This window comes from Plectrocnemia conspersa, unplaced genomic scaffold, assembly GCF_051122295.1.
Source record: "Plectrocnemia conspersa isolate PC_06_02 unplaced genomic scaffold, ASM5112229v1 ptg000012l, whole genome shotgun sequence".
NCBI lineage: Eukaryota > Metazoa > Arthropoda > Insecta > Trichoptera > Polycentropodidae > Plectrocnemia > Plectrocnemia conspersa.
In genome coordinates, this window is record NW_028277176.1 from 15,013,961 (window position 1) to 15,041,379 (window position 27,419).

The window sequence follows — 27,419 nt, forward strand, 5'->3', positions numbered from 1 at the left end:
TATGCTAAAGCTGGGGCAGCTTATGCTCGCGCGCATGCTTGGCAATTTCTTCTAAATAGTATTCTTTGTACTTTCTTGTTATCGGAGGGCTTTTTAGGCTGGTTAGATTTTTTCAAAATGAATGTCTTAAAAATCTTATAAGAATATTTTTTTTGGTAAGAGGCAAGTTGAAGACATCCATTTTACACGTTTAAAACGAAAAAAACCTAAATCAAAAATAATAGTTAAAGATGAGTCTCCGAAAACCGAAAATTGCCGCATTATTTTTCAAATCCAGTTGGAGTATATCTGTTTTGTGATATAGTGGCGTTTTTACTTTATAAAGCAACACTTTGTTATTTTAAAAAAAAAATTACATTTATAAAATTAAATTTTCATGATTTTGAAGATAATTACTGTTTTAGCACCGATCGAGCTATACCATGTAAATATCAACAACGAGCTAGTTAAACCTTGGGACTGGACCTAGAGTATGGTGCTGAAAGCACTTTGTTGTTACATGTTCAAAAATATATTGATACTCTTTTCGATTTTTCAATGTAAAAATGGAATTATATTCGAAAAATCTATTCTCCTGTTAAAAAAGCCTGTTACTAATCAATCACTTTTTAATTTGAGTATTTTTGAACAAATTAATATATATTTTCAACTCGGTTTATCAAGATTGATCGATATCAAGAAGTGGAAATTGAAAAATGAACATTGCATTTATTAATGGCCGTACAAATATCGCTTGCGGCCATCCACCGCCGGCGCCGTCTGTCACCGCCCCCTTGTCCCCCTTCCCCTTCGCCCTATCGGCGCTGGCGAGTCTGCTAGCGGCGGAGCTCCTGCGAACGTCGTCTCTTCTGCGACGAGCTCGTCACGATCTTATGCAATCAGCTCGCGACGTCAGCCGAAATCGAGAGGCGCGACCGTCGGGTGCGTTACATAACTTTTTTTTTCTTTCGCCCCTTCGCCGAATTCGGCGAACTGTACTTTCATCATCTTTTGCCGAATTCGTAGAATTGCGGTCGACGTGTACTCAGAGCGCGAGTGCGCCCCCAAAATTTCACTCTGGTCTCCCGGGAATAAATCGAATGTGTTGTGTAACAGTGTTTCAGATTTTATTATTTTTTCGCCAAAATGGAAAGTCTTTTTATAATTTTGCGCTAAAGTCAAATTGTGCGGCCATGAGCCACATATTTTTGGCCAAATTTAAATGTTTTATTTCAATTTAATTTCAAGTCGGATTGTGCAATATTGACAGACTCGTGATAGGTAGGTATTATTAGAGAAATTGTACCTTGAGATTAGGGTTACCAGATTTCTTTTATATTACTGTAGGACTAGTGAGTTTAAAGATGAAGGACAAATTTATAAAAAAAACCCACGAACAAATATATAATAAATATTCATATAGTGTGAGATATAAGTATATACCTATATATATATTATTCGCGGTTAGTGTCTTTCTTATACATAGACTAAAGCTTCAGGCTTTCAATACAAACTATTTATATGTTCGACTGCACTGCAGTCGTTGCAGTTGTTTTCCTCTCAATTTTTTTTTAGTAAATCACCATTTCTTGTTCAATCTGATTAAATTTTGCATCGTTGACGAATTGAGTCCTATTAAGCAGTAAATTTCAATAAAACAGTTATTCTTCACTGAGACTAAGTGGGTCCAAATGGACTTGCTGGACACTTTAGGTTAATTAATATTTAAAATAACCATAAATTATTAGCCGTCGCCACTTACTATAAATTATTAACTTTCGCCGTCACGATTTTATTGTTTTTGACGTGAATTTTTTACTTCTGAGAAATTGTTTTATGCGCCCTCCTATTGACCAAAATTCGGTTTGAATATACTTTGACCGATACTCTCATATTGAAAGTCCTTAATTAAACATATTAAATATCGAAGTGCAGACAAAACTATGGAGCAATTTGTGACATCTGTCTGTACTAATTCTTCCGCCTGTTTTACCCTGAGTTGGCTTAGTTTGTATTTTGGACTCAAATAGTTCGAACAGCAAGTGTACGTTTTGGAACTGTCAAATTGAGTTTCATAGATATTTTAGTGCATCATATAATTTCACTAGCGCCCATCAGTTAAATTATATTTTCGTTAGTAGAAATATATATCTACTGGTGAAAATTTATTTGGACTTCACTACGTGTGGAAAAGCTGAAATCATATAATCTATTAGCATCTGCTAGATAAATTATATTTTCTCAGGTAAAAATATATATCTAGCGGTGAAAATGTATTCCAATTTGATTTCACTGAAATGATATACATTTTAAAAAATATTTTCGGGGTAGATTCTCGGGACAAATATTTGTTTTGAAATTTAAAAAAATCTCTATGATTATAAATTTTAATTATTTTATTAACAGATATTTTTTAGGGTATTTCTAGCCTACCTACCGAAAATTCAAATGGTACTAAGAGTTAACCTTTTAGCTGTTAATAATCATCGATTAAGAAAACAGCTCTTGGAATTTGTAATTTGGAAATAGTGTGTCAGTGGTATTAAACATTTTGTTTATGTTTATTTAAATTATTTTTTGTGTAAAATGGACTGATGAATATATAACTGAGCAGGTTTATAAATTCCAACTATTGTACTTTATTATACATATAACATCTTGCAGGGCTAAAATAATTTAATTGAACGTTAATGTTACTGAAATTCATATTTTAATGTTTCAATGTAAGAACTAAACGATTTCAATTGCTGCTAAAAATAAATTACAGGCTCATGAAATGTCTTATGTATGCATCTCGCTTGCAAGATACACACTAACGAGTAAGAGAGTCAAAAAACGAACATCTGCATATAAGCACAATTAAGTATGGTGAAAAACAATACAATGTTTTTTCTTATATAAATAATTATATATGGTAGCATTTCACGCTAAGATTTTGAAAAATGTCATAGCAGCTACAAAGGGTTAACTGGCAGATTCAGGTGGAGATATAAATATATCCACATACATATACATATATTTGCAAAAATAGTAATAATGAACATAAAATACGATCAAATTCTCAATATACCTTGATAAGTACCCATACTGTCTATTTGGACTTTTAAATGTTTACAATGATAGGAGAATGTAGAATATAAAATGTCAATTTTGACAAAATCAAATCGTCCATATATACAATTATTTTACAAAAATTAAAATACCTGTCTAGGTTTTCATCGATTCAGTCAAAATTCTAACAAATCCAATATGTTTGAAAATCGAAAATGGATAATAATAGTTAACCTAAATCAAAACACCTCTTTCGCTGAAGAGACAATTTATGTTATGCGAAAGAGCCTTTCTTATTTAAAATTATTTTTTTATTATAATAGGCGTATTGGGAAATTGGAATTAGAATCTGAGCAAAATCAATTACATTTGTGTAAAACGTATGTTACAATTTTTGATTGCATTCATATCTTGTTTTTGATACGAAATAATCATTAGATTATGTAATAAACAAATAAGAAATCAATACAAAGATAAAGCGATTTAAAATCAATGAAAAGTAGTGTATTTATATTTTATTAATATAAAACATTAAATAAATACATTTCAAAAGCGTAAATAATAAACTGACAATCTCAATAAAAAAATATTTTTCTGATATTTCAATTTAATTTTATGAATGAAAAATATTGATACTTTAATCAATCAAATTGTATTGATAACTATGTACGAGTGTTATCAAACTTATTGTGATAACAATACTAATGTTTTAAATATTCATAGTAAAAAATGCTAACCCTCACACAATAACATTGGTCTTTAAGGTTAAGCTGCAGCATGGTTATAAAAGGCTCTAATTAATGCCATAATCATGGCCACGCGCCTTGTGCGTTTATTTAGCATTAATTTAAAACTCACTGCTAATTTATTTTATCTATAGTAGACTATTAGTGATTCATATTGTTTTGACTGTGATATAGTTTATAAACATTTGTTAGATGACCTATCTCATTAAGTCTCTTATCGCACAGTATACTATTAAATGAATGTGCGTCGTTGTGAAACATTGTTTCACTTTTATCAAAGTTTTGCATATATTTCTACAGGATAACCACTATAAATAATGTTTTGTATACTGGTTTTCCTTGTATTTTTTTCGGAATTGTATTAACTTGTGAACTTAAATTAATAAAGAACCTGTTTATATCAATGAATCATCTTAATAATAGAATGACTCATCTTGAATACTATTAAGGGGAATACCGACCTTAGATAAGATGGTTTATCGGTTAAGTTCAAGGTACATTGCATTTATGATATTTTTTTATATTAATTTACTTTATCGTTTACTATTTGCTCTTTTTATTATGTATATGTATATATTTAAGAACTTAAATTATAGTCAAATATATTACTAGAAAATATCTTGAATTTGTGTCATAAGATTTCGCGAGAATAATTTTGACTCATCTTTCAGACTGTTTAATAAAACGGTCCAATAACACCGTTACTCACCAATTGAAGTCCCTCATTTTTTTATATGCACAATTTACACATAAATGTCAATACAATATATATCAAGATCAATTTAATATATGCTAACAATTTTGGCATTGATTATCTAACGTATTTTTTGGAAGATATTATTAGGTACCGCGTTTTTGGAAAGTTGCCAGTGCTTAACAAAAGTTTTTTTTACGAACAGTTTTCCATCACTATATACTCAGTTGTATGTAATAGAAAAAACATGGCATAATACTAAATTATAGAAAGCATGTTTATATCCTGTTATGTGTTAATCTTTTTTGATAGCGTTAGACACATTTGTTGACCCCTATGTAGTAATGTCTTAACTTTCTTGATAATTGAAGTTTTTTTTTTGTCATGAGTTTTAAAAATATATTTATTATAAGTATTATTCGAGATAAGTATTTCTCACTGTTTTATCATAATAACAAATTTCAAGTTTAAAAAACTAGTTAACAGTGGTTAAATTCACTTATCGGCTAACCTAATTGCCATTTAACTATAAATATAAGAGTTATATTTTCAACTACAATCTAATATTTATTGTCTTCATTACAGCTATTTATTAAATATTAAATAGAAAAGACACAAGATGCATAGAGCTAGTACAATTTTTACGCGCATTGCGCCCAAAATTTGCGCAGGAGAGAGAGGGTTTGCAACCTGGCTTATAAAGAAGTCAATATCTGAGGTATGTATTTTATTTAATAATATTAAATTTATATGACGTGCAATAATTTTAAACTTGCGTATTCCGAAAGGCACCAATTGTAACGGCATCATGCGGTTCAATGAGACATCTCTCTGCCGCTGCTACGGAACCGTTTCTAAATGGATCGAGTGGCGCTTACGTCGAAGATATGTATAACGCCTGGTTAGCAGATCCTAGGAGTGTCCACGCTGTGAGTATCTCCTGTCGTGTAAGTTAAAGATATATTGATCGATTTATATGTTTTTTATGGAAATGTTACAGTCGTGGGATGCATTTTTCCGCAACGCTGCTGGCGGCTCCCCTCCGGGATCTGCTTATCAATCGCCACCCGGACTTGCTCCTCCAGGACGTAATACCGTGCCGTTATCGGCTCTCATGCCAGCCGCAGGGATGGGCGCACCATCTCTCTCCGGTGAATATTCGATCAAAACCCAAATGTTTGATTTTGATGATATGTTTGTATTTAAATTAATTTCATTTCAGGGTCCCCGGTGAATGAAAAGATAATCGATGACCATTTAGCCGTTCAGGCGATCATTAGGAGTTATCAGGTGATTCTTGTTAATGTTAAACTTATATAGATGTCGTTCACCCCTATTTAGAGTGACGTAGAATGCCATTTTATCACAATAATGTTGAAGTAGGTCATTCCTAAATGTATTATAGAATTCCCCTTAAAATGAAAAAAGTAACTTAACAATGGCAAAACAACAACACGCATATAGAGGTAACGTTATTTTATTATTCGTTTTGCGCTATGATATGATTATATATTTGCTCTTCGAAAAGGAAGTGTTGCGAATTTTGGAAATTGTCCAAAATCTCTCAGTCATCTTGCACTATTTTTATTTGAAAATTTTGATTTAAAATCTCTTGTAAAAATAGATCTCTCTCATTAAAATAAATATATATAGAATTAGCTTTTATTTTTAATTTTATGTGATTTATTTTTCTATATTCATTATTATCAGTATTATGTATTTATGATGCAAATAACACTCAAGTTATTGAGTTATTGTCATTATCGAAGAATATATTTAATTACGACTATAGCACACATGTATATCAAATATTCATTTACTTCACTTTCAATTTAATTTATTATAGCATGTAAATATAAAATAACTCTCCAATGTTATTTTATTACTATTGCTAATTTAAAATAAAAAATACAAATATAAATAAATTTTGATAGACATTATTTAATTTGAAGATTTTAAATGTTATTTGGATGTTTTTTTGTTGTCGTAGAAGTGTTCCGTTAACTTTATTATTATTGCATGAAGGGATTTATTTTAACAGCCATATTGATTAATTGGTACATATTTAAAGAATATATTTTGTAATAGTAATGTTAATGGAACCTAATTGTCTTATCTTACATATGTATATGTTGTCCGATTCATAGTATAGAATTATTTATATTATGCATACATATAGAACTGTAAGAATTAATATAATATATATATATATTTTGGGGCTAATTAAAATGACGTATGAAATGACGTTGTATGTATGTGTGACGTAATAGTCAAGAGGACATCTGGCAGCCGATCTTGATCCCTTGGGCATCACTACACCCAGCAGGAACATGACCGACAGCGGACAGCCGCGCGCTTCCGAGGCTGTTGTTCGACAATATATGCAATTCGGTATGCACTTTACCCGGAAATATGTAAAATTTATATATTTTTATTATACGACACAAGATAGTACGCCGATGTTGCAAAATGTTAACTCTAAATATATAACGTGCGTCCTCTATCAATACATAAGAATCATATCTTTGCCATTGTATATGTGAGTCATCATCATTTCTTATATTTTGTATCCAAAAACTCTTTTTATTAATGGCTTCCAAGTGGTCCAGGATTTTATTGTAATCATGTCTGCGCCTGGAACTATTCATTATTTTAATGGGATTCAGGGGTAAGTAGTACGACGTGGAATTAAATTGTAAATTATTAATGTGTAACTTTTAGTGTCTAAAATGATTTTATTTTTAATGGCTGGCATTTTTTGTAATAAGTATATAATAAAAATCTTTTGCCCCAACGTTGAGCTTTTAGCGGACGAAATAGAAGCTGTTTGATTATTCTAGAGCCCCCTATGTGTATTTTTGTAGTAGTCATTCATTTTGCAACACTGGTAATAATTAGTTACATATACCTAAATTTATCCATCAATATCATCTCCTGATTTGTGAATAGTTCTACATCATTACGCTCGTAAAGTTTCATTTATTTCATCTCGTTGTGAATGTTTACATATCCATTAGAAAGATACCATCAATTGCCTATTGAGTCATAACGAAACCATTTTCATAAACACATAGAAGCCCAAGGTATCAAATTAGTATATTTAAAGACCGAATGTCTTCATCTTTGACGGTAAGAAAACCAAAATTATTACTTTTTTGCATTTTTGTGATAAAATTTGTAACTTTTTTTTTTTAATATTTAGTTTATTTTTTACAACAAATTTTATCATAATTTGCAGATTTTAATCAAAATTGCTACACGTATAACATGCATGTATTGTAGTAGTGAATAGTTTTTGTGTGATTGGTTTTGATCAAAGATAATCGTTTATGGTGTGCGTGTGTGATTCTATTTATTAACAAAATAAATGTGAATTGAAGATTTTTTTATTATTATCGTTTTTAATAATGGGTTTAGTTTTACATCTGGTACTCGTTCTTCTGCGATTAAAAACTGTTATTTGTTTACTGTTTTTCAATGTGAGTATGGTACTGTAGTCTTAAATAGTAATGAGTTTATTTGTGTCAGTAAATGTATCGTTGTTACGTTAACTCATTGTGAAATGAATTAATGTACATTATAGTAAACTGTTATTTCTTTGGCAAAAGTTGTATGTTTTTTATGAAAATTATTATAAATTGTGTTGTTGGTTTTTTAATTATTTATTTACATTTTCTTTTCTAAATCATTAATTTCTTTAAAAAATATTCGATTGTTACAATCTATGTTATGTACAATATCTTTTTAACTAAACAAAAAAAAAATATTTTCCATACATAACATTCTACTCTTGGCTTAATGCTAATTATGTTATGTGTATTTATATATTAACATTATAATAATAGAGATATAAAAAATAAAACAGATTCGTGGTCATCACATAGCCAAGCTAGACCCATTGGAAATTTCGTCAGCCGATCTCGACGATAGACAACCTCAAGAACTTCTCTACTCCAGCTACCGTTTTGGTAAGAACGTGACCCAACACATAAAAAAAGTTTGTTTTCTAAGCATAGCCTTTTTATACATAAATTACTCGAACATATTTTGTTCGATAGGGCTAGGCTCTTTATTGCTAAATATTTTATTTTGTGTCAATGATTTTTTGTTTATTTTTTTTTCCTAATATTTTTGTAGCATGTCTATTTTTTTTTTAATATTCCTATTGTTTAATTATCGTGACAAAATTTACAAGACATTATATAATATTCTTGTCTGTTTTGGAGACCGAGCACCGAAGAAAGATAAGATCCAGCTGCACCTCAGACGGCTCGAGTCTTTCAGTAAGATAGAAAAATGAATTGATTCAATCTATTTTAAATTGGAATATTGGTTTATATCACTGTTGCAACGATCATGCGGGTAATCACATTTGGTGAAAGTTAAGAAATTCACAGATTGGGAAAGTATATGCCGTCGTATTGAATGTAACGAGCAGCTTCGAATTGGCATTGTAAAATTTTTCAAAAACAAATTGGTATGAATCGCATTGTAAATATGTATAAAACGTTTGGCTATGATTAACACAAAAAATATATATTACTATCAGTGGTGCTAAATGTCAATTATGGTCCCTGTATTTCTTATTTCACAATACAGAAAAAATTGGGTTGAACTCTTTATTATTAAAAAAATATATAGAATAAGAATTACCCAAATTTTACTGTATTAATTCTTGTTAAATATTATTTATTATGTAGCTTATTAATATTCTGATAAAATAGTTCAGTAAGTACAATCTTCTTGCTCTTCTTCTGTTGGCTTTTTCGTTTTGTTCGTGGATTATTTTTATTTGCTTTTATACTATATTTTGTTATTATTACTAGTTAGTCTTATAATTTGTAGTTTGACCAAAATCCACTTTCGGTCCTAAGGCAGCATGTATCAAGTAAGTGGGGAAATATTATAATAATATAATATTTTTTAAAAAGTTTAAATTTTTTTTGATATGTAACACATTCACAACTGTAATTATCGGCGTAACATGATTTATCAACAGAAATAAAAAACTAATGTGGCAATACTCTTCCATGAAATACCCTATTTTCTAAATTATTGTATATAATAAAATACCATAATTTGCTCTTCCTCTTCACACGCTTCTCCGCTCCAATAATACTGCATAATGGCGACCCATCCAAAACCAAAATCGTACTAAATTATCTTTCTAATTTATGGAATAAAATATGATGCTTATCTACATTTTATACCGGTCATCTGAATCGACTTCTATTGATTGTCCAATTTTACTCAATGTTTAGAGGAAGCCGATATGGATAGGGTATTTAAATTGCCTTCTACTACATTCATCGGTGGAGAAAAAGAAAAAGCATTACCTTTAAGGTAAAAAGATTTTTTATATTATTTATTTAATTCAAACTATAAATTTTTGATTGATTAATTTATAGAGAAATCCTGAATCGGTTAGAGAATGCTTACTGCAACAACATTGGTGTCGAATTCATGTTCATAAATTCATTGGAGCAGTGCAACTGGATCAGGCAACGTCTGGAACCGCCCGGTGTGACTAAAATGAGCAATGATCAAAAGCGACTCATTTTGGCACGTTTGACTCGCGCTACTGGGTATGATTCTATTATATCATATTAATTAAATACTATTTCTTATAATGTTTTTTTTTTATATATAGTTTTGAGGGTTTCTTAGCCAAGAAATGGTCATCTGAAAAACGTTTCGGTCTCGAAGGTTGCGAGATTCTCATTCCTGCCATGAAACAAGTTATCGACGTTTCAACAAAATTAGGCGTTGAGTCTATTGTCATGGGAATGCCTCACAGAGGTATATCTTAATATTGGCTGTATATTAAATTATATGATTTTTAAATATTTTTAATTTTAATAATAGGTCGATTGAATGTTTTGGCTAACGTTTGCCGCAAACCTCTTCATCAACTCTTTACTCAGTTTGCTGGTCTCGAAGCAGCCGATGATGTAAGTATGCAATATATCAACGACCTACAACTAATCCAGTTCCTAAGAAAACTGTATCTAATTCTAAATATGTAATCCAACTTGTACTAATATTTTATTTATTTTCCAGGGTTCTGGTGATGTAAAATACCATTTGGGTACATACATTGAACGTCTTAATCGTGTGACAAACAAGAACATCCGTCTCGCTGTCTGTGCCAATCCATCTCATTTGGAAGCTGTGGATCCGATCGTACAGGGCAAAACTAGAGCCGAACAGTTTTATAGAGGCGACGGTGAAGGAAAGAAGGTAAATAAACATTGATTATATGATTCGTAATTATATTTTAATTATATATTATCAACAGGTAATGTCAATCCTACTTCACGGTGATGCCGCGTTTGCCGGACAAGGCGTAGTCTTCGAAACTATGCATTTGTCAGATTTGCCCGATTACACCACACACGGAACGATCCACATCGTAGCCAACAATCAAATCGGCTTCACCACAGATCCTAGGCATTCAAGATCTTCGGCCTATTGCACGGACGTAGCTCGCGTTGTCAACGCTCCCATCTTCCACGTAAATGGCGATAATCCCGAAGCCGTGATGCACGTGTGCAATATTGCTGCTGAATGGCGCGCCACCTTCCACAAGGACGTCGTAATTGACATTGTATCGTACAGACGCAACGGACACAACGAAATCGACGAGCCAATGTTCACGCAACCGTTGATGTACCGTAAAATCAGAAACACTAAACCAGGTAATGTATTTTTTTGTTATATATTTTAAATGTCTTATTTGTGTATAATAATTAATTGTAATTGCTTATTAGTCTTGGAATTGTACGCTGAGCAATTGGTCAAAGAAGGAGTTGTTAACACCGAAGAGGTTAAGGATGTCCGTGACAGGTATGAGAAAATCTGTGAAGATGCTTTAAATCAAGCCAAGCAGGAGACCCATATTAAATACAAAGACTGGCTGGATTCGCCGTGGTCTGGATTCTTTGAAGGAAAAGACCCCCTGAAGGTATGTTTATAACTGATATTACAAGCCAGCAATATGATTATAAGGATGAGTCAAACGGAAACTTTAATAGTGCTATGAAAGTTTAAAACAATTGGCAGCTTGCGGTACAAATCAGGCATTCAACATACACAGCGTTTTTGAATAGTAAAAGTTTTAAACGTATTGAGATTCGTCGATGAATGATAGTTCAGTATAGTGATGCATGTGATGCCACTCCAGCAAGTGTACGAGTGGACTACAATGCACCGAAGGAAAATCATCGAGTTACAGTGAACGAAATAGTCTCACTTATTGATACTTGTCAAACACTTTTCCAGTGCTTAGATGCTGAAGGCAATGGCTTCGTAAAAAAAAATATTATTGTAGATCAGGACTGTTTCATAGACACGTCTGCACTTTGGCAGTTGCTGTGTCCCATTTGAGGTCTAAAAACATGTTTCTAAAAAAGAGTTTAATACTCTGGAAAGTAAAATAAAAGTTTATTTTTTTATTATTTAGAAAACGTTATAATTGTTTTTGCACACTGCAATTGATCAAAATTCGGTTTGAATATATTTCGACCGATACTCTCATATCAGAAGTCCGTAGTAATATCGGTAAGGGTAGCTATCATATTTTTAAAACATACTTTCGTAGCAATATGCGAAATGCAACATTATCTGTACTTATTCTTACTCTTATTTTCCTCCGAGAGTTGAACTGGCTTAGTTTGTGTTATAAAACTATAATTAGATTTAGAACTTTCATTAGGTTAGGTTTGGGTTTGTACAGCAAATGAACGTTTCGAAACTGTCAAATTGAGTTTCATAGACATTTTTAGCAGCATATCAGTTAAATTATATTTTTGCTAGTAGAAATATATATCGATTGGTGAAAATGTGTTTGGGCTTAGACTTATTATTCTAGGTGTGGTTTAGCTATATAAAATAAATAGGTTAAACAATGGCACTTGAATCCCGTTACCCAGACTCTGCAATAAAGTAATTTAAACTTATTATTATTTAAAAAATTTTAGGTGTATATTTTAAAAACGACGAGAGCTTAAGAATTTTTAATTCTTTATATATTTATTTTCTTTATTTTAAAGTTCAAATTATGATTTGACTTTTTCGCGCATAAATACCAGAGGTCCGCAGGCTGCAAAAAATCGCTTCACGGGCTGCATGTTGGACAGCTCAATTGTAGATGATACTTGGGTTAACAACCTTTAGTCGGAAACCACTCTTTTGGAATGAACGAGGGTTAATCTTGAAGTACATGTACGAACATGCCTAATGGGATTACTGTTATATGCAATCAATTTAAAATGACAATATTACCTGAGTACTACATGAAAACTTGTATTGAACACTATATGGATTACATAGAAAAGTGCCATCTTTTTGTACCTTTTTCGCTCAATAAATTACGAGATAAATATGTTTAAGCTGTAAATTTGACTCACCCCTCATACTTTTCAGTAAATAAATAAGATTAGAATCTTTTTTAAATAAATAGCTAATGTAACACTTTTTTGATTTTCTAGTCATCTTCTACCGGAGTGCTTGAAGAAACTTTGGTTCACATTGGCAAACGATTCAGCTCTCCTCCGCCGAATGCAGCTGAATTTGAAATTCACAAAGGTATCGGTCGTATCTTGAAGGCTCGTATGGACATGGTTGAAGCGCGCACAGCTGATTGGGCTCTCGGCGAAGCAATGGCTTTCGGATCGTTACTTAAAGAAGGCATTCACGTTCGACTCTCTGGTCAGGATGTTGAAAGAGGAACTTTCTCACACAGGTTTGTTTATGATGTAAATAATTTAAATGCTACAATGTTTAATATAAATGCTTTTTACTCAGGCATCACGTACTTCATCATCAAAACGTCGACAAAGCCACTTACCGTCCACTGTGCCACTTGTATCCGGATCAAGCGCCTTACACCGTCTGCAACAGCTCGCTCTCAGAATACGGTATGTTTTGATATAGGTAATTTGTATTATTATTTGTTTAATTATTTTAATTCTTCAATTAGGTGTGCTTGGCTTTGAGCTTGGATATTCGATGACAAATCCGAATGCACTTGTATTATGGGAGGCACAGTTCGGTGATTTCAACAACACTGCTCAGTGCATCATCGATCAGTTCATCTCGAGTGGTCAGGCTAAGTGGGTGCGTCAATCCAGCTTGGTTATGCTGCAACCGCACGGTTTGGAGGGAATGGTAAGATAGCTCAAAACTATTTTTTATTTTTTGTGTGTCCAAAATTTCAGTTAATGATATTCATTAAAAAATTATAGGGACCTGAACACTCTTCCGCTCGTCTTGAAAGATTCTTGCAAATGTCTGCCGACGATCCCGATTATTATCCACCAGAAAGCGACGAGTTTGAAGGTATGCTTTAACAAAATTGAATTGGTTTATTCTATTGGAGATTAAAACAATTTTTCGCTTTCAGTGAGGCAATTGCATGACGCTAATTGGATCGTTGCAAATTGCACCACTCCTGCAAGTTATTTCCACATCCTCCGCAGGCAGATATGTTTGCCTTTCCGCAAACCTTTGGTTCTGATGACACCTAAATCTCTGCTCAGGCATCCTGAGGCAAGATCCTCGTTCGATTTGATGAAAGAGGGCACCAACTTCCTTAGGTATATTTTATATATAATATCACATATTATAAACATGATAGTTTTAAAAAAGCAGTTTAAATTAATAGCTAATTTAAATTTTCAAATGTCATTATTAGTATGTAATTGCTTACAGAATTATTCCCGAAGAGGGTCCCGCTGCTGAGAATGCAAACAATGTCCAGAAACTGATCTTCTGCACCGGAAAAGTATACTACGACTTGCGCAAAGCATGTAATGATAAACAAGTGCGAGAAAACATTGCAATTGCTCGCGTGGAGCAAATCAGCCCCTTCCCATACGATTTGGTGAGGAAGGAGTGCGAAAAGTACCCTAACGCGAAGCTCGTTTGGGGACAAGAGGAACACAAGAACCAAGGAGCCTGGTCTTACATTCAACCCAGATTCAGGACGTGTCTGAACGGCCAGCGCGAAATCAGGTACGTAAACATTATAATTTATATTTCTTTGCTCATAGTGAAACGTGATTATATATTTTTTGGCAGCAACGAAAGCGGAAATAGTTGGTTATCGTCATTGTTTGGAAAATCTGATCAAAAAGTATCAGTCGATCAAAATAATGAAAAAACAATTAGAGAGATTAGGTGAGGGACTGTAGTGCTTTGAACATTTGCCGTTTTATTTGCTTGTTTATAATGTAGCAGTCCTCTGCCTAATTCTCCTCTATGTTTTTATTTTTTGCTTCTATTTTATTTCATTGTAGTTTGCTCTAATTTAATATAATTATATTTTTTTTATGAAAGTTGATTGAAGTCAGTTTGTCATCAGCTTTTATTTTTCGTGCCCTTCAGGCGTATTTTAAATGCTTTAATAAAACTTATTAAACACTGCACGTTTGTCAAGAACTGAATTACTCCATTTGGCATATGCTTTAATAGAGTTTTTCTTTGTTGGAATTCATAATGATTGCGGTGTCCAATATAAATCATATCACTATTGATTTATGAACTTATTCTGATCGCTCAATGTTAATTCGGAAAAACTGCCAAAGGTTGCGATTTATTCCAATTATTAACAGTCCAGACAAGAAAAATACTATTTTTTTATTTTATATTATGATTATGATTTATATGCATTGATTTACTTTGGTTTTTATAGTTACATGGGTCGGCCAGTTGCCGCATCGCCTGCTACAGGTTCTAAAGCAGCCCATTTGAAGGAACTCCACAATCTACTGGACGAGACCACATCTTTATAAATAGTCATACTTAAATAAACTGTAACTTAAAAGAATAGCGAATTTCTATTTTTAAAACATTGGCACTGGTTGTTAATTTAAAGTATTTGCTTTTAACACAGGTTGTTATAGCACTTTTGAGTAATTGAAAAAATCACAAACACTCTTTCTTATTATCTATTTTATAATTGTTATTTATTTTAGACGCCACAATATGAAAATGTAGATAATTGTGTCATAATAGTAGTCACACAACAGGGGTATTGTAAAAGACGAATTTCGTCATTAATTGTGATAAATTAGTTGAAAGATGCATCGCGAGCAATCATGTGTGCGTTTAGCAAAAAAAAAACTTGCTGCGTCATGTTGTAAGATATTTTTATTTTATTACATATAGTCAATAATATTTCATTTACCATATTTAGAAGGAGCATTATTAATTTATTATCATTTTCACAGATTCATGCGAAGATCATTGTTATTTATTTATTATCGTTTATTTTTTTAGAATTTGAAGTATCTGATGGTTGTATAGATATTTTCTTTGTTAACAATATAATCTAAAGATGACATATTTCAAACTAGCATATTATTGTTGTAATATATATGACTCCTGTTTTTTTGATAGTATTTTAAACTGTGCTTATGATAGAAATAGATTATTTATATTAGTTAGGTATGAAAATTTAGTAGTGTTTAAAAATAATATTTGAAAAATAAAAAAAAATAGAAAAATAATTTAAAAACGACCTTGCACATTATTAGAGATTTCAACACGAGTATTAATCGATTTTATGTTTTGTATTAATAATATATAAATATGTAGTACAATTTCAGAACGATTCAGATTTTCAGTGAAATGTATCATAACTATGTATATAAATATATATTAAAGAAATATTTTCTTTAAATCATAACTAGAATGGAATAATATTTTTTGTGTTATAAATTATAGAAAATTTATTTGTGGCTTATTTTTTATTATTGTTTTTTTTTTTGTAAATGATTTTATCGAAAGTGATTTTTAACTGTTGTCAAATTTAAATAATATGCTGCTTTATTGTTTTGCTCAGTTTTGGTATTATATACAATAATGATGTTTTTTCCTTCTGTGTATGTAAAAAATGTTATTTTATTGCAAATTAAAGAGAATTATCAAATAATAACATAATGAATTTATTATATAAATTTAAAAATTATAACGCAATATAGTAGTAAAATATTTTATTAATAATTTATAGTATAGTTCCACATTTATATTTTTACATACATACATACAATAATATTATAGTTTCCGTATATTTTGTAGTATCAGAGTAATTTTGCTACTTTTAGAGTAAAATTTCTCAAACAATTTTATTTTAAATTTGGTCCCTTAAAATTATAATAATAAATTGTATTAATATAATACAATTTCCATAAAAGTTATACAGTACCGCTTTTTTAAAACTATGATTATTCCAATTTGGATCACATTGTTTTTTCACAAGCTTTAACATCTCACTGTAACACAATGTCGCTGACGATACCAGGACATCCCTCGGTAGTCTGGCTCGTAGACATCTGGAATTTCTTTACCCACTACTTCGTTATACACAATGTTCACGGACGTTTTACCGAACAGTTGTTCTTCATACTTGATGAGTTGTCTGAAGAAACTCGTGTTTGGTCGAATCTGCGGCCTATTGGACAATAAAAATATATGTTAAATTTAATAATAGAATATAATAAAATATGACATCAAAAATAGTGGCTAAAAGTTTTCCAATGATATGCATAAAGAATATTGTCATGTTGTGTAAAGATTTGTTATTAGGAACGTTGAATAAACAGAGAAGATGCTAGCCTTCCATTTATAAAAAAGTGGTGGTTTTGAGTCACGATCCTCATTAATAAGAGAGCGTTGAAGAAGAACAGTGTTACATACATAAATTTAGTTTATATAGTGACACTCATTCGATACAATTGCTGTCTCACTTGTTAGATACACTAAAATGGAGTAGCGCTGCAATTCATCAGTGGATGATCTGTCATTGGTAAGTTTATGAGATACAAATATTAATGGTTTCTAGAGTTGATTCAGATTAACTGTTCTTTTGATGAATTACCACTGGTTGTTAAGGGTTCTACTTTAGTTTGATTCAATAATTTACCTTTTTGAGCGCAAGAACTTGAAAGCGTCGCATAACGATAGTCGTTGTTCTCTCATGAGGTAAGCGAGGCATAAAGATGCCGAGCGGCTCACTCCAGCAACACAATGGACCAATGTGCATCCGCCTGATATCTTTACCTGCAGATAAAAATAAATTTTATTATATATTATTATTTGGAATATTTTATAACCAATCGCTTATTCATAATATGTAACTAAAAATATCCTGATTCACATAGTGGTTTATATCAATCAAAATATTTATAAAACAACTCTTATAAAGTGTATAATAACAATGGTTGGATATATTATTAAAATAACGTTTCAGGGCTTTCGGCGTATCTGCCTGAAATAGCTTTCAGCGAAGGCGAAAATTTTATAAACAAAAATATCGAAGACGATTCAGTCGCATTCTTCGACACTGATTCACTTTCAGCTCCATTCATGAAACTCCTTTGAGTTTTCACGCAAAGCCTGTTTGTTTACTTAAAAGTGCGAAATTTTACGTTTCCGCTTCATTGTTTATTCTTTATCTGCTTTGATACATCAAATGCATTGAATGCATTGCCAACTTTTTCATATAAAACACATTAAACTAGAGCAATGGAGTCGGGTACAATTTCACTGACTATTATTGTTTATTGATTTACGACCTATTAAACAATGATAGATTTTTAAAAATACTTTTACATTATGTTTTCTTCATAAAATTCGCGCTGTACAGCTAAATAGACTAAATAATTAAATACGAGTGGTGTAAGTCGCTGATTATTAACCTGAAAGACCTGGGTTTGAATCCAATGAATGAATTTAAAAATCTTGATGATGTAAGGATCTGTCTGGTCTTGTACATTATGGTTGCAGTGTGTTTAAAATTACCGATTCAATAAAAAAAGTGCAAAGTCGTTATGTTATCTGTTTATTGTGCTCGACAGGATTTCCATGCATTTTATTTAATGAATCATTCAAGAAGTGTTCAGAACTGTTTTTTATGCAAATTAAAACTATTAGAATTCTGTTGTGTAAAAAAAGATACTTCTATGACGTAGGAATCAGCAAACTTTTCTCAGGCAGACATGAGCTTTAAACAATGCGATTGCTTTCATGAAATATATACTCTTAGTGTCACAAAATAAAATGCTCAATAAATATTTTTTGGTCTTTGTATCTCTACTCTCCAAACATCTCTCGTACATTCCTAAATCCGATCCGAATTGATTAAAGCAATGTTTTCCAATTTGTTTTGCCAAAAGCTCGACAATAAAAATATTTCGGTTTCATAACGTGTCAGATTCGTTGCATAAGTCAATTAATAAAATTTTCCGATGGCGCCAAACATTATGTGCTGTTTCTCAAACGTCACATAATAAAATACAGTGAATGAATCGCTTTGATGTTACGCATGCTAGAGTTATTTCTGTGTTGTTTGTCTCTCTGTAAAGGAATCCAGTGATTTGGCGTACAAAGCTTTCGACTCGGTCAGGTGGTTTCCGTCGCTATTTTTACGCCAAACACTTTGTTCGAGCATTTTTTTTAATGACCTGTCATCGTAGTCAGTGACCATACTGTCCGATTTGCTCTAATCTGATATATAATATAAATAATTCAAAACTTTGGGCAAATTGAATGGGAATTTTACAAATTATACTAACGTATAAACAAATTGGCGCGAATATATGTTTTTATGTCAATATCTTCCCAATAGCTTAAGCTATGTGATTCTCTGTCGTGTTCTTAACCGCGTCTGATATATTATTTAAATGTAATACATACATATAAACATAATCATATCAAACACGTACACACAGAAGTAAGTACCATTCAATGTATTACTAGCTGCGCAATATGTTTCTCTTACCATAGTGATTAAATTACATTTATCTGAAATGCGTTACATTTCTTCTTTTATAAAAATTTAGGGGCTAATAATAAGATAAAAATACGTGTAATTTGTAAGTGGTCAATTTACTGTGATAATGTGATGCCCTATTGTTTTAAGGCCCTATTGGAAACTCTTTGTTTTAACATAGTATCATCGCTAGGCATTCTGATTTTTCGATGATTTTCATTTCTCGAGTAATGTGAGTTCTCGATTTCACATCTCAAATTTCTCGAGAATTCTCGTAAAATGTTGATGAATGAAAAAATGTTATATGTCATTCTTAAAATAACTCTTTAAAAAACACATGCCATCTAAAGTAGGATCAGACAATCTCGTTCTTGTTTTTGTTAAAATAATTTCAGCCGTGGAAAAATTCCTCTCGTTTTGTGTTGATGTTACTTTAATCGACAACAAGGCTTCAAATAGACACTGTAAATTATTTGTACTTTTGCCCGTCGATTTAAATATTTAGAATTCTTTCTCCATTAATCCGTATGACGTTGGATTTCTTACACTATTCTCCGTAATGCTGTCCTTAGAATTCGTCGAGCCATTAAATAATTTGCGAATAATTTCTTTCTCCATTTTACATATTTCTGCTTTTGAAGAATAACTAAAGAGGTCATTATTTTTTTAACTTGTGAAAGATTCTGAATTTTGCAAATATTTAATTAATGATATCAATGTCTGGTTTTTACGATTATATAATTTAATAGCTAAGAATTGATATTTTCCAATTGTTTTAACAAAAAAAATTAAGGCCCCTTCGGCTGTCAATAATAATCGTGAAACAATTTTCAATAGCTGTTGCTACTTTACAAAAACAATACAAAAAAAACCTTTTTGGATTATCGATTCCCATGCATAATTTATTCTTATCGGAGCGGTTTCTTAGATCACCAAAGCAAAAATAAAGTCACTGGCCGGTTTGAGCAATAGAAAATCCCAAAAATATTTTACTCATTCAAATACTTTTGATCTTCCGAGAAAGTATGCATATTTTCAAACATTTGGCACCTACACCTTTTGAATGGTTGCTTAGCTGAGTGTCTTTTTTATTACTTAAGCAAAAATAAGGCGAGTTCGAGTGTTAAAAATGTGTATACAATATTTAGTCATTAAAAATCTCCAAGGAGTATGCATATTAGGCATAAACCCGCCTTTACTTATGCAGCGTTATAAAAATGGCAGTAGTTGTAAACCCTTTAAAAATGTTCGTACAAATTTAATTTTATATAATAAAAAATGCTTTATGAAATTTCTCGAGAAATGAGAATTCTCGACTTAACATTTTTTGAAATCGCTGAGCTTGACAAAATACATCCAGTGGCGTAGCTAGGGTATGTGGTGCCCGGGGCGATCCTTAAAATTGCCGCCTCCCCCTATCCATTTTTTGCATGGTCATAAAATCAGCATTTCTTAAAATAATTAATTGGTTATTGTTAAGCTCTTGCTATTCGTGGATATATATATGTATTTTAGTGCATTTAAGGTTAAGTACCACACTAGACGATCCCATCGCAAATATGCCGCCCCCAAACAAGTACCGCCCGGGACGGCCCGCCCCCCTCGCCCCACCATAGCTACACCACTGAATAAATCCTCAATATTTGACTGTTAGTCGTAAGCTACGCTTCCAATGTGTATGTCGATTGCCATGCGTTATTTGTATCACACCTCATACATGATTTTCCCAACCCTGTGTAGATACACTTTCTTAAATAGTTCTTGTATTGCAAATATTACTTAGCTGAGTCAGATATTCACAATAAAAGAATCTACTATATGTATATAAGCACCAATTTGCTTTAAAATTAATGATTTAGAATTCTTAGTATAAAAACTCACTTGTTCTATTACATCCGCCACCATATCGAAGTACGGAGATAAATCATCCTCAGTAGTGTCCAGAACTGGTACCCTCAAAAATATCGTGTCTGCATGCGGCAGTGGAGTGTCTGGCAGTTCATGGGCCGCACTAACCACGCAGGTTACTTGCAAGGCCCTGAGGTCAGCAGGCCTGCAGGCACCGGCGCCGCTCAATAGAAGTCCTGGCAAGACCATGGAGATGCCTGAGCTGACGGGACTGCCAACCGGTGAATCATCCACGCGACAGCTGCGAATCAAAAGAAAATTACGACTTTAAGTATACGTGTGTGCGTATGTATGCATAGATCACGCGAATAAACAGGGTTTAATTTTGAGTCGGGCTAAAAAATAAATATGTATTTTCGGAAGTGTTTACTAGCGTATTTTGATCGAATTTCGTAAATAAGCGGGGGTTAAATAATATGTAAACAAAAAATCTGAGTTGACTGAGCTGGAAAATGTAATGTTTTCTTACGGTAAATGTGTTGTATCGACTTACAACGCACGTATCTCGGAAAAGCCAGTTGTTTTTGTAAATATAACTACTGATGGACACGCGTTTCCGATGTATCTATTCTTAAATCATTGGTAATGTTTCTAAGCTTTAATAAACATATATTTTAAATGGAAACATCGAAGCAAGAAAGAGCGTGACTTCTATATATTAAACATATTTATTTACTAGTACGTACCTGTTAAAAATACATAAAAGTAGCATAAGTTTTACACATTTATTATATATTAAAACATATAACTTATTCATTACACAAACTAATATAACAGTACAGATACGGTAGTACAGATATTATTTTTTATTTTATTTTTAATCTGTACATCTTATTTGTTAAAAATTATATATTCATGGCTTAGAATTATGATAATGATGATGCCCGTATTGCTTGAAAGCAGAAACGAAGAATAAAATAATGCTCATTGTAGGGGATAGTTTTAAAAGGATAGTAATGATATTATTCCTTTTAGTCCATGTGAAAAGCCTCACCAGACGATATTTAAAAATTTAATTTAACATGTTCGATATTTTTGTATGATATGCGCGACGTGTCAACATAAAAGGAATGCATTTGCTTTATCTCAGGCAAGTCTAACGGTTTCTAGCAGTTCCTAGTAACTCTGTTATGTAACAGAGAAATTAGCGCGCCGTCGTTTTTATGATAGGGATGGCTGGCGAAATGAAAGCAAAAGCAAGTATTGCATACACGAAATTTTTTTTACTATGTGTGAATTTTTATCTTCATTCTGACATTTTTACAAATACTACACGGAATATGTTTCACTTAACATAGGTGTTAAGTATTAGCAATAAGTAAGCCTCAACAAATATATATAAATAAAAAGCGTATTATAAAAATTTGCGCGAAGGGTATGTTTTTTTTACACAACGATATAATTCAAATGTATTGGCGAGTGATTTTTTTTATATTAAACTTGATTTTTTTATTGTTGTAACAATTAGATATTATTTATTTTTATTAATTTGTATCATTGAGAGTATACAAAAAAAATTTTAAATTTTTGAAACACTAAAATTGAAAATATTTTTTTTTAAATTTGCAAATAAAATAAATATGACAACGGAAGATTTATTTAATCGATATAAAAATCGATTAAGCAAGATTTAGCATGAAATATTGTAATAATGACTTATTTTACTATTAATTGTGATTATTTACTTAGAATTTAAATATATGTATACAATAAATATATATAATTTTTTTATATATCGTAAAAATCGTCATATAAATAAAAATGTTTATTGACTCCCAATATAATTATTATAAATTACGGAAAACCAAATTGTTTCTTACGTGAAGATTTTCTTATAAAAAAATACACTGTTTTGGGTCACTATTAATAAATAAAGAATTTGTTATGTAGCTTAGTTATGTTTTATTTAATAAATACACAGATATGAATTCATTAAATTTTCTTATTCGTTAATGATTAATATTGTTTATTGTTTTGTAAAGACAAGTTTAGTTGTTGATAAGACTTTAGTGCAAAATATTTGTTAAAAGATATGAATAAGTTTAGGTTATGTTCTTAACTACAAACTTTTATCTTTATATTTTAAAACAATTCTTCGTAATATAAAATTAATTCAATAGCGAATATTTAAAGAATTAATTATTATTTATATATCATCAAATGTTACTGATCTATATTTAAATTATATTAAAATACGTTTTTGTCTTATGTCTTATGAAAAAGTATGAATAAATATTTCCTATGATTCTATTTTTGTTTTTTATAAGAGTTATTACGTTATGTTGATAGCCATTTGATCAAAATTTGTTCTAGTTATTAAACCACAATAACCATAAAAATGGTTAGCTAAACATATTATATTAATAATATGTTTAGCTAACCATTTTTATGTTTGTATTGCAATATTTTTGTTAAAGCTCTATAGTTATGTTCTTACAGTTATAACCCAGTTTTCACTTATTTCTCTAATGGCCTAAATTTAACGATATATTTGATCTTGCATAATATACACATATGTATGCTTTGCACTGATGAGCTTAAAAGAATGCTGCTTAGAAGCAAAATGGTATATAAACATGTTATATATTTAGCTCTTTAAGAATGAAAATTTTATGCAGTCTAAGAAAATAATTATTTAAATTAAATTAAGACCAACGTGGCCTAAATGTCTCATAATGATCAAAAATAGTATAACAGTATAATATAAATTAAAAAAATTACATAATATACAAATTAAATGAAACGAACCGGACCAGCTCCTCATAGCTGACATTAAAGAGAACAATGTGCAATGCAAGCGTATTATAAGCTGGATGGGGACAGCCATAGGCGAATCGGTTAGTGCGGACGTCCTGACTCTAACGGGCATCAAAAGAGGACACGATAGTGACGATCCGGAAACCAAAACTAGAATTCCTTGAAAATAATTTGATCGTTGATTGCACCCTTCAGTAGTTAAAAGAAATGCTTGGCGACATACTACTTTCTGCTATAATTAAGCAAATCGTAACCCAACGCTCTACTCAATTTAATTCATGATACATAATTTGCCACACTTTTTATGAATTAATAAGACTTTTGTGCATTTCTAAAGATCAGAAAATGTTTTGAAATACGTTTTAGATAAGCAAGACTAAATTCGCAATCGGGACCCAGATGTACTTATTTACCTTATCAAAGCCGTATTTGAGATCTAAGTCATGCAGTGGCGTAGCTATGGGGGGCGGAGGGGGGGGGGGCACCCCGGGCGGCACTTGCTTGGGGGCGGCATATTCGCGATGGGATCGTCTAGTGTGGTTCTTAACCCTGAATGCACTAAAACATATATAAATCCACTAATAACAAGAGCTTAATAATAACCAATTTATTATTTTAAGAAATGCTGATTTTATAACCCTGCAAAAAATGTATGGGGGGGGGGCAATTTTAAGGATCGCCCTGGGCGACACATACCCTAGCTATGCCACTGAAGTCATGGTCAATATTGAAAGGAATATTCCTCTAAAGAACGGAATTATATAAGGACCGCTTAAATTATCATACGAATTAAGATCTTAAGGTCTTTATAATGTAAATTATATTTATTGTTTTGAACCACTGTTCTGTGAATGACACGTTCTTTGGCCAATGACCAGGATTATTGCAACGTTCTGACCTTGAGTCGATTTTGATTAATCGCAAAAATGCCAAGCCGGGTGACACTTACAAGACCATTCACTATCAACTGTTATTTAATCGTCGCCAAGATTTCGGAATAAAAACCTTCGGCGACATTTATGAAGCCGCGACAACATCGCAGGAATGTACACAACTTCCAAGAATACGCAGCAGCCGAGAAGAGTCGGTTATTGTCATCAGTCAACACCAGCAAACTAGCGTACATTGTACTATTTTTATTTATTAATATGTAAAAAAATCATAAATAATACTCTACGGATTGTTTTGTCCAAAAATTAACTCAAGGATTCCAGAACCAAAGAATTAATTTACGTAAATATTTACAGCAACTTAAAACATAATAACAAATTTTAAGATTTCCCACGCGCTGGATCATAAAATCGCCATTGGAACGTAAATAAGTTTAGATAGTTAAAAAACCTTTATTGCCATTGTTTTTTTAATAGTCGACATTAAAAAGGACGTGCTTTAACCTTGAATGATTTTGGAATCTATTTCCAATCTCAAGTATGATACATTTAAAAATATAGATATTGCTTATTGAGAGCTTCGACTATTGCAAACACTTGTAAAATATAATAACAAAAATAATATAAAACGATAGAACCACAATGACGGATTTAACAAGGAAAGTGTGAAATAGTTAATAAACAAATAAATAACTTACTAATAAACTATGCGTGAAAAGAAAGCTATATAATACATATTATATCACTAAACAGTAAGAACAATTTTCAATAAAAAACATTGAACACTGCATATATGTATATAAATATCTACAATATAAATATATAATAATATAAGAAGTCGCCTCATTTATAATAACGAAAATTTAGTAATTGTACATCAGATTGATTATTAATTGTTTTTAATTCGTAAGGGTTAGATTAAGGATGTTTTTTGTGTTAATGGTGCAAATTATGTAATTGCAGTAATTAGGTACGAGAAAAAGCATATGCGATCTGACTCTTAGCTAATTACTTTATAGAAATTTGGATAGAAGTACAATACGTAAAATAATAACAATAATTAATATTATTATTTTTATTAAGGGTTTTGAAGATGGCTAAATTTATGTATAATATATACTAATTATTTTGGTTCATATCTACATATGTGTAAAAAATATATTCTATTTATTTTTATTTTGATAGTAGATCATATATAACATAGTGTATATTTTTATAAAATACAACATTATTAGCGACCCTGAATAATTTGGATTAGATTATAGAAAATGTATGTTTCTTTTATGTAAGTGATAATTTAATAGGGAGGTAGAGTCTTTGATAATTACAGTTAATATACTACATGGTTTAAAAAAATATATATGTATATAAGGGAAGTAGATTGAAGCAGTAAGAATTTTAGTGCACAACGAAAATGTATTAGTTATTGCAAATTAATATAGACTGTATCGAAATGTAATGGAAAATATAAATGTCAAGTTAATTAGATGAAGACTATAGAAAAGAAAGAAAACATTTTGATATATGTATATTTAAAAAATATAAATGTTATATTAGATTTTTAATTGTTTATAAATACTGTATCAAAGTGTAATGGAAAATGTGAAGTACATATTAGTAACAATTGTGTACTGATTTTCTTATTAGATGTTTGTAGATACTATTAAATCAAAGCTTAGAAAGAAATATATTGTTGTATTATAATAAAAATAAACGACGATGGGATGCTTGAAAACATATTATCTAAATTTAAGAAGAAAGATGAATTGTTAGAAAATCATATGAAACATTGAAAGCAAAATTATATAGACGTATCTATATATCAACGTCGGAATGTAGACGGACTGAAAGACACGTTAGATAATTTTGCACCTATCCTTGAATTTTCCGCGTCGTGTGAAATAATCGCATGTAATCGTTGCCAAATCAACGAATTATGTTCTCACCTCGACTGTTCGTTGTCAGCCAATATGTCCTGAACATCCGTGCGGCTCTTCACGTCGTCTTCCCTCTGACTCCTGATCGCTTCTTGACTTATCACTTTCATCTTGAAATCGAAGATCGATAACAACAACAATAGCACGTGAACTTTAAAAGTTTTTATTCTGTTTTTTCGCGTTGTTTATTGTTCTTCACATGTTTGTGAGTCCAATCTATACGATGACTGGTATATTTTGCAATTATAAATATCGCGAGTGTCCGCTCGTGCGACACGTCTCCTCGGCTTCGGTACGAGCTGGTGTCTGAGTCAGTTCTCGGGAGACACCCGCACATGCGTCAGACGCGTGCCATTCCCACTATTATCCCGAATTCCAACCGGGACACCTTTGCGAAATAACTCTGAGGCGTTTACTGAGCTTTCACGCCGAACATCGCCAATGCGGCATTGGCGTTCGACAGATTGTGTCATGTGGTGTTGATGAATCTTAGTGATGTTACATCATTTGGTGGCTTTCAGACTCAGATGAGAATGAGATGACTCATCGGTGTCCATGATGCGATTCAACAAAGTTTGCACTCGAAAAAATAGAATAAAAAGATTATTTATATATATATTTATACTGTGTCGTACTTAAAAATCAATATAAAGCTCACATAACCCACAATAAACTAATGGAGTT

General features: G+C 31.4%; 2 protein-coding genes across 4 annotated transcripts; one reads left to right on the forward strand and one right to left on the reverse strand.

Moving 5' to 3' along the window:
- The first annotated feature begins 808 nt into the window (after nucleotides 1-808).
- On the forward strand, nucleotides 809-16,408 carry Ogdh (oxoglutarate dehydrogenase Nc73EF). 3 transcript variants are annotated; one of them, XM_088201015.1, is made up of 21 exons: nucleotides 809-921; nucleotides 5,056-5,188; nucleotides 5,259-5,399; nucleotides 5,471-5,621; nucleotides 5,693-5,760; nucleotides 8,336-8,438; nucleotides 8,697-8,753; nucleotides 9,732-9,813; nucleotides 9,879-10,055; nucleotides 10,121-10,269; nucleotides 10,336-10,421; nucleotides 10,531-10,710; nucleotides 10,769-11,168; nucleotides 11,241-11,434; nucleotides 12,960-13,213; nucleotides 13,276-13,388; nucleotides 13,451-13,638; nucleotides 13,716-13,809; nucleotides 13,874-14,066; nucleotides 14,182-14,484; nucleotides 15,164-16,408. In XM_088201015.1, exons 2-21 carry the CDS (start codon nucleotides 5,090-5,092, stop codon nucleotides 15,261-15,263), a joined length of 3,132 nt encoding a protein of 1,043 aa, XP_088057141.1. In that variant the 5' UTR covers nucleotides 809-921; nucleotides 5,056-5,089; the 3' UTR covers nucleotides 15,264-16,408. The 3 variants fall into 3 exon arrangements, with proteins under 3 accessions (XP_088057141.1, XP_088057142.1, XP_088057143.1); XM_088201016.1 differs by lacking the exons at nucleotides 8,336-8,438; nucleotides 8,697-8,753 and adding an exon at nucleotides 6,741-6,861; XM_088201017.1 differs by lacking the exon at nucleotides 8,697-8,753.
- A 43-nt stretch (nucleotides 16,409-16,451) lies between these two features.
- LOC148228350 (dual specificity protein phosphatase 18) lies at nucleotides 16,452-27,134 on the reverse strand. Its single transcript, XM_088201018.1, has 4 exons — nucleotides 26,745-27,134; nucleotides 21,125-21,392; nucleotides 17,396-17,532; nucleotides 16,452-16,924 (listed from the first exon to the last, which is right to left on the reverse strand). The coding sequence occupies exons 1-4, from the start codon at nucleotides 26,843-26,845 to the stop codon at nucleotides 16,735-16,737; spliced, it is 696 nt and encodes a 231-aa protein (XP_088057144.1). The 5' UTR covers nucleotides 26,846-27,134; the 3' UTR covers nucleotides 16,452-16,734.
- Between the last annotated feature and the right edge of the window lie 285 nt (nucleotides 27,135-27,419).

Bases quoted from the DNA above. Each gene is read 5' to 3' on its own strand.
- Ogdh (XM_088201015.1), top strand. From the start codon at position 5,090: ATGCATAGAGCTAGTACAATTTTTACGCGCATTGCGCCCAAAATTTGC. The intron at 5,622-5,692 runs GTGAATATTCGA...ATTTCATTTCAG, and splicing joins GGGCGCACCATCTCTCTCCG to GGTCCCCGGTGAATGAAAAG. The intron at 10,056-10,120 runs GTATGATTCTAT...TTTTATATATAG, and splicing joins CGTTTGACTCGCGCTACTGG to TTTTGAGGGTTTCTTAGCCA.
- LOC148228350 (XM_088201018.1), bottom strand. From the start codon at position 26,845: ATGAAAGTGATAAGTCAAGAAGCGATCAGGAGTCAGAGGGAAGACGAC. The intron at 21,393-26,744 runs GTGAGAACATAA...TTTGATTCGCAG, and splicing joins GCTGACAACGAACAGTCGAG to CTGTCGCGTGGATGATTCAC. The intron at 17,533-21,124 runs GTGAGTTTTTAT...TTTTATCTGCAG, and splicing joins TGGCGGATGTAATAGAACAA to GTAAAGATATCAGGCGGATG.